This window comes from Branchiostoma floridae, chromosome 11 (genome assembly GCF_000003815.2).
Source record: "Branchiostoma floridae strain S238N-H82 chromosome 11, Bfl_VNyyK, whole genome shotgun sequence".
Classification (NCBI taxonomy): Eukaryota; Metazoa; Chordata; class Leptocardii; order Amphioxiformes; family Branchiostomatidae; genus Branchiostoma; species Branchiostoma floridae.
In genome coordinates, this window is record NC_049989.1 from 18504230 (window position 1) to 18511025 (window position 6796).

Sequence of the window (6796 nt, forward strand, 5' to 3'; positions counted from 1 at the left end):
TTGCTTGTTGTTGGTTTGCAGCCGGATACGTTGCCGTTTAAGCTACGCTTGTGCATGTGTGGTTATCTTGATATCATTTCTTTCACATGCTTGGCAGAGTAAGAGGCTACATGTCGTTTAGGACATATTGAGTCATGAGTAACGCCATGTGATATTCATTGGAATTAGATTTCAGTCAATGAGAAACGGCTGGGTTACAGCATGCTCATTGAAATGGCAGATGCTCCAAAGCATGTTATGGGCACTCACATTCGGTTTATTTGCATTATATGAAAGCTTTCATAGTAAGCTTACCAGAGATTTGGGATTCGCACCCCGACACATTTCGACAAGAATAAGCTGTTACCGGGCACGTTAGAAAACCTGGCAGTGCTTAGATCAATTTTGAGCTTAAATAAGTATCAGCAAACAGATTGCAATGTTGTACTTTTCCAATCAATCGCGATATTCTTGGATCAGATGATGTTCATACATGTGATTGTCAATTAACTATGCAAGATAGGGAGTGCAAAATCATGGGCAATATCAATTTCCAGAAGGAATTGATGGGTTTTGTATAACATACAATGAACTGGAAAGTAGTCAGTCAATGACAAAGAGGTGTTCTTCCTAAGGACAAAAATTATCCTGGTAGGCCGATGCAGCAAGTATAGAGGGCAACATGTTGTTGTTCAGATTGCCACCTATCTTCTATACATTCCTGAATCAGGTACAAGCAAAGTGAACCAGCCAGTTGGCGTCTGGGTTGATGGTGTTTGCTCCGGTGCCGGCGCCTGTTCCCGCAAGGCACCGACGGTAAGCTGCTTGTTTACCGGCCTCGCCTGCGCCTGTTTCTTTGTAGATACCGAAGCTGAGGCCAAGATCGTTGGGGGAATCGTAAAACAGGAAGCGACTTTGGTCACTGTTACTTGGAGGAGTGACAGAATACGTAGACTGAAGTGTCATCAAAGTGATTTGGTCAATGGTTTGGAAAAGAGTCGTAACAGTTTGTCTTCTACAATTGGCAGCAGTCCCATCATTACGCAAGAAGCTCAAGTTCACAAGGGTGTAGTCAACATCATTGGGATCACGAAAGGGTCGGTTACCTCTAGTGGTCCAGACATCACCACTACACTTGTACTCAATACACACTGCCTTTGTTGCTGCCCCAGCGGGCACCACATCATCTTCACGCCGACCATAGTCTCTGCCTGGATTGGCAGAATGAACACCTACCGAGCTGACTACACGGGCCCTAAGATTTTCATGGTTGGTACCAGTAACCCGGACCTTCATGAAACAACTTCGCTTTTGACTTGGGTCTTCAGATGGATACCATGAGAGATAGTGGGGTCTGAGCCTGTTAGTGTTAGGGTCATAAGGATGGGTGTTAATCTCACCTACTCCTGACACCTGGCCTCCGTAAAACTTGAAATGATTGTTTGTGAATGGGGCACTGCGACAAGTAGAAGTGCTACTGTACGAGGGTCCAGCAGAACCGACCCGAGTGAGCGTTGTACTAAAGGCCTTTCCACTGTTTCCCCTTGTGTAACCCCCAGGAGGGCTGAACCCAAGCTCGGCTCGCGATGCTGCATCGTACTGAGTTGTACCTTGAGTTGCAGTGACATAGGTCACAGTATTGGGCCGGCACCACCCTTCCACACAGACCCCCTGAGATCCGCTGGTACTGGTAAGGGCATTATAGAAACGGGCGAATCTTTGGTTTCCGGAGTTTAACTCGTTGTTTACAACTACAAACTCCACATTCACGTTATTGACCTGTGAAGATGCGCTGTTCAGGACACTCCTAGCCTGATACACCCTGACCTTTGAGTAACATCTTTGACCAGCTTTTATCCACTGGTCGACATTATAATCTCGTCGAGTGACCCTTATACTTCCGTTCCAGGTGAAGCTTTGCTGACGCTTCTTACGCTTGCCTATGGGGGTTGGGGTAACCGTACTTTCTTCCTCCCAACGGCCTGTTTCGGGATTCAGAGACCAGAGTTTCACCTCGTGGCCTGGTTCAGCACCAGTGAGGTTAACCTGGTTTTCATTCAAGAAAATGTCTACCGTACCCCCAACTTCCAACTCGTTTCCTGACGAATCGGCAAAGTCAAGACTAAACATACCGAAAGTCTCAAGTTGCTGTTCTTCACCTTCCTGATCTACGAAGGAGAAGTCACTCGGCATATCCTGGACAGTCGTAAGATCTCTGGGGTCCATGAAACTAACTGATGCATCCACATCACCCTGGTATTGTTGGCCGTCTTTTGTATAGAAAGCGTTGGGAGGTATTTCTAGCTGGGCAATGGGGGCTGTACCTGGTACAGTACCGAGATCGACTGTGCTAGTCTGATGTGAGGACATACGTATCGGTGGTGCTCTTTGCCGAATATGAACCCTGTGATAAATGGATTCACCTTCCACAAAATTCAGTATTTTTGTCGTCTCGACAAACTCCTTGTAGATGTCTTTAAATGTCACAGCCAGACGTTTTGTGTTTGTTGGTATTTCCAGGGTAAACGTGCCCGTAAAAGACGTGTAGCCTCTGAGAACCCCGTTTACAAGGATATCAGCATTCACAACAGGTTCGTCGTTTGGACCTCCCAGCAGTTCCCCCCTAATATACGTGACAGGGTCCCCACATTCCAGACATTCACATGTACTTATAGCCATTATGTCTATAGTATAGCCACCACAGTTGATGGTCTTAGGCTGAAGTGTTCCACCTGCGCTACAGTACTTTGTTGTATCATTACATTGGCCACTACTATAGCTAGGCCCTACACATGGTCTGTTATCGCACTTGCCTACATTGTACAGTGTGGTTCCGTCCGGTTGGCGACAGTCTGCTGGAAGCTGGATGTATTCTGGAGACGGAGCCGCGTCGTAGGAACCTGTGGCACTTCCTGTGGTAGAAGAAAGATTGGGACGAATTAGATAATGTTCTGTTGTCGATGAACTAGATGATTTACTCACAGGAAAAAGCTGTGCTTTCTTTTGACCTATAGGAATCTGGGTTTCCTTATGGGGGAGGGGGGCACATTGATCGCATGTTAATCACTCAAAAACCTCTGGATGGATTGAAATGATATTAAGTATGTGAGTTGGTATTGGAAAGACAAATGGCAAGGTCTATTTTGGGCTCCTGGCGTGTGACCTTAGTCCTGCAGCAGCTGACAATGGCATTTCCGTGATAACAAATTTGTGTTGCGTTCTAGGGTACCTTTTGATGTGTGCACTTTGAAAAAACATTATATCCAAATTTGTACCACAGCAGAACTTACTTTAGACTTTGAGGCGATTATCTTTATCATAAGTGGCTGCATTCATTTAAATGCCAGGACCTACCAAATACTTGCAGAAACGACGAGTCTGAATAGGCGGCTCCCGCGTCGCTGTTAGCCCGGCACTTGTACTCTCCTGCGTCAGCCAAGGCTAGGTTGGTCAGGGTGAGTTGGTTGTTATATCTGTACACGCTTTTGTCTAGAATTTCGCCATTGCGAAACCTACACAAGAAAATAAAGGCAAATGATTGTAATATCAGTTACTATTTTCATCACGGTAACTCGGTAAGTCTTATAACTGTAACTCTAAACTTTCGAAGTTTAATTTAGCATCTACTACCGACTTTTAGTAATTATGTTGAGACTTGGGACAACAACAATGCGTTATTAGTACAATGCTAAACTTACTTCCAACACAAAGGTATACAAAGATAAAATTTTCGACGACGACTGTCGCCTTCTTCAGGATCAATACTGATGACCAGAACGTAAACTCGCGAGAGTTACACACACGTGATCTTACTACCACGTGATCTTGTGGATGCATGTGTTGTTGTACTGAAAGTACTGAAATGATGTACTGAAAAGGATGGTCTATTAGAGGAAATATGGAAATAATTTTACAATGTATTCCTTACGTGCATGCAGCAGAAAATGATGGACCTATATATCGTGCAGATACACAGACTCGAGCCAAAAAACATGGCCCCTCATTGCCCCTTCTCGTCATGAGTGCTTCATGATCACTGAGTAGTTAGTAAGTCACGGTTACTCACCATTCATAGTCCTCTGGGTCGGGTTCCGGAAAGCCGTGAGAGTCGCAGCAGAGGGTGACTTGTTGTCCCACTAGGCGAGCCCGACTTACAGGGTGCTGGGTAATCATTGGAGCAACTATAGAAGAATGGGGAAAAGTGCAAACTTACTCCAGAGGTCTTATACATTCAATTGATGGTTTTGCTGTGTCTTTCTTGTAAAACTATTTCAATTTATATTTGGTTACTTTGTTCAATTTGATTCTGCAATTTCGCCTTGAATAAACCTTAATATTTATAATAACAATTTCCATAGAAAAAAACTGCTTGAATAGAAACATGGCCTACTCAGTATTTCCATGTTTGCTGTCACAGTTGATGTAGACGATGTTGCAGGAACAGATGAAGCCACGGTTGATGAGTACCCTTCGTTCTTCACTAGCAGATCTACCGGCGGACTAGCGCACACACCCTGCACCCTTACTGAGCCTGTGGCGTCAGTGATGCCGAGGGTTCTGTAGGGCTTGTCTGCATAGTGGATGGTGGCGCCCTGTAGAGGAGCGTTCTTCATGTTCCGCACTGTAGCCGTGAGGAGGTGGGAGCGGCAGCTGCACTCACAGGTTGTCTGATCCATGGATCCGACTGCACATGTTGTTGAACAATCTAAAGAAAGCATGAAAAGACAAAAATATTTCTATGCACATAATTGCCATCAACTTGATTTTTATTGGTAGATGCGGTGGATGAATGATTTTAAAAGTAAATCTGGTACATTCTGTACCGAGTTTAAACATAGCTTTTACTACAGAAGTTAGATAGATATATGAACATTTAGATTAAGTACTAAAAGGTACAAGGGAAATTATAGTTAAGAACTTTGTCAAAGAGAGTTATTAATTGCGTGCTTACACACTCTGTGAAACATACCTGGACACGCCCATGTAGAACACTGTCGGGACTGCTGTGCGCTACCCACGCAAGACTTCCCACCACCGACCGGAGCGGGATTGTTGCACTGCCTCTGTCGGACTTGTGTCCCTCCGCCACAAGACTGGCTGCAGGTAGACCATCCCATCCACGTGGACCACATGCCGTCAACTGAAACATTGTGAGACCAATGAATTTTTCCAGAGACAGTATGGTCTGTTGGATTGAATTATATCTAAACCCTGTGAATTCTGCTGTACATCTCAAGATTAGGGAATCGATGCTGCCTTGAATACTTTGGGCTAGAAATGAAACGGCGACTAAGTACGAAATATATTAAGTGCAGTTGATAGCTGTATCTCTCTCTCTCTCTCTCTCTGTCAGTCAGTCTATACAGACTATGACACTTCGAAAAAAGAAACCAAGCGACAAAGGAGACTACAATTACAAAAAAAGTACAAATTGAATACAAAATACATAAGCTGTATAGATATATGAATATGGTGCGAATAGACCATTTGCTGTTGTTTTTTTGCACATTTTCGCACATAAGATCTCATATTAACCATAGCTACATAACCTGTCAATAGTAGATCAAAATATAGTCTCATCAAAACAGAGAATCGGAAGATTGTTTCATCTCCTGAACCATCTAACCTGGACATTCCTGCGTGTTGCAGGTCCGAGTCTCCTCTTTATCCCCTATGCAGTCGTCTCCACCGAACTGTGGTACAGGGTTATTGCACTCCCGTGTTCTTGTTTGAGTTCCACTTCCACATGTCTTGTCGCAAACAGACCAGGCCGTCCAGTCACTCCATCCACCATGCACTGTCAAGGAGGAAGAATACGTTTGAATGGATTAAAAACGTTGCCGTTCATTGAGTGACAGAGCATAACATCCACGTGGTCTACATACAAACTTGACCTTTAACGTTTCATTAGGTTCAAAACAATTGCTTATAACCTCGATGAAATTTGTCTTCGTCTCATCTATTTATCAACTTATAGTTCTTGGTTACAAACCTGCTTTTCAGCAGATCTTACTCGGTGTCACTGACCAAAGACAGCGAATTATGCCCCTAACGTCTAACCGATTACCGTTTAAACATAATTTATACAGTTGCATGAATAATTGCTTTTTGACATACCAATCGATTGCAACATGTTAAGTTAAGATGGTAATGTTTAAGCCATCTCAATAACTTTATGAAAAGCTAGTCTGTACATGCGTAGACATTGATGTTACATTGGAAATAAACTGTAGGGCATCACCAGCATGCACATGCACTTTCCAGTACATGGGACCCCGCCTTGCACCACAAAGGACAATAGTTTTTTCCTATGGTATTGTCTGACCATAGGAACTATCCTAACATGATTTACATTTGTGTAACCTTTTGCATATGATCCTAACGATTTAGTGGTTAAACCAGTTTTTCTAGTTAGCTATACTGGTATTGAATTGTTCTGACTAGTGCATTCTGCTTTTGCTGAAGAAGAGTGATGGATGTCACTCGAAACGTCCGGAGGTAAATATCCGTTTTTTTATCCAGTTGTAGAGATTGAATTGTATTTGAAATCACCAGCAATATTTTAAAATGACCGACAAAGGTATGACCTATACGCAAATGTATCAAATATACAAATCTGAACATAGTCGAACCTGGACAGGACACCCCCGTGTCACAGGGCCTAGTCTCCAGAGCGAGTCCCGCACAGTCCGCTCCGCCGTTAGCTGGTGCCGGGTTGCTGCAGGTACGGAACCGAACTTCCAATCCGGTTCCACACGTCACGCTACAGTCAGACCACGGGCCCCATGCAGCCCAGCGGCCATTAACTGCAGAAATC

General features: G+C 44.0%; 1 protein-coding gene across 1 annotated transcript in view; it reads right to left on the reverse strand.

Moving 5' to 3' along the window:
- Window positions 1–705: 705 nt before the first annotated feature.
- The window catches only part of LOC118425311 (cartilage intermediate layer protein 2-like), an 8153-nt gene continuing 2062 nt past the window's right edge, over window positions 706–6796 (reverse strand). The window contains exons 6-14 of the mRNA XM_035834118.1: window positions 6612–6785; window positions 5606–5776; window positions 4949–5119; window positions 4370–4684; window positions 4046–4160; window positions 3334–3491; window positions 2797–2891; window positions 1483–2334; window positions 706–933 (exon numbers count right to left, since the gene is read on the reverse strand). Of these exons, the coding sequence (XP_035690011.1) occupies window positions 706–933; window positions 1483–2334; window positions 2797–2891; window positions 3334–3491; window positions 4046–4160; window positions 4370–4684; window positions 4949–5119; window positions 5606–5776; window positions 6612–6785 (2279 nt within the window). The remainder of the gene's footprint in view (window positions 934–1482; window positions 2335–2796; window positions 2892–3333; window positions 3492–4045; window positions 4161–4369; window positions 4685–4948; window positions 5120–5605; window positions 5777–6611; window positions 6786–6796) is intronic.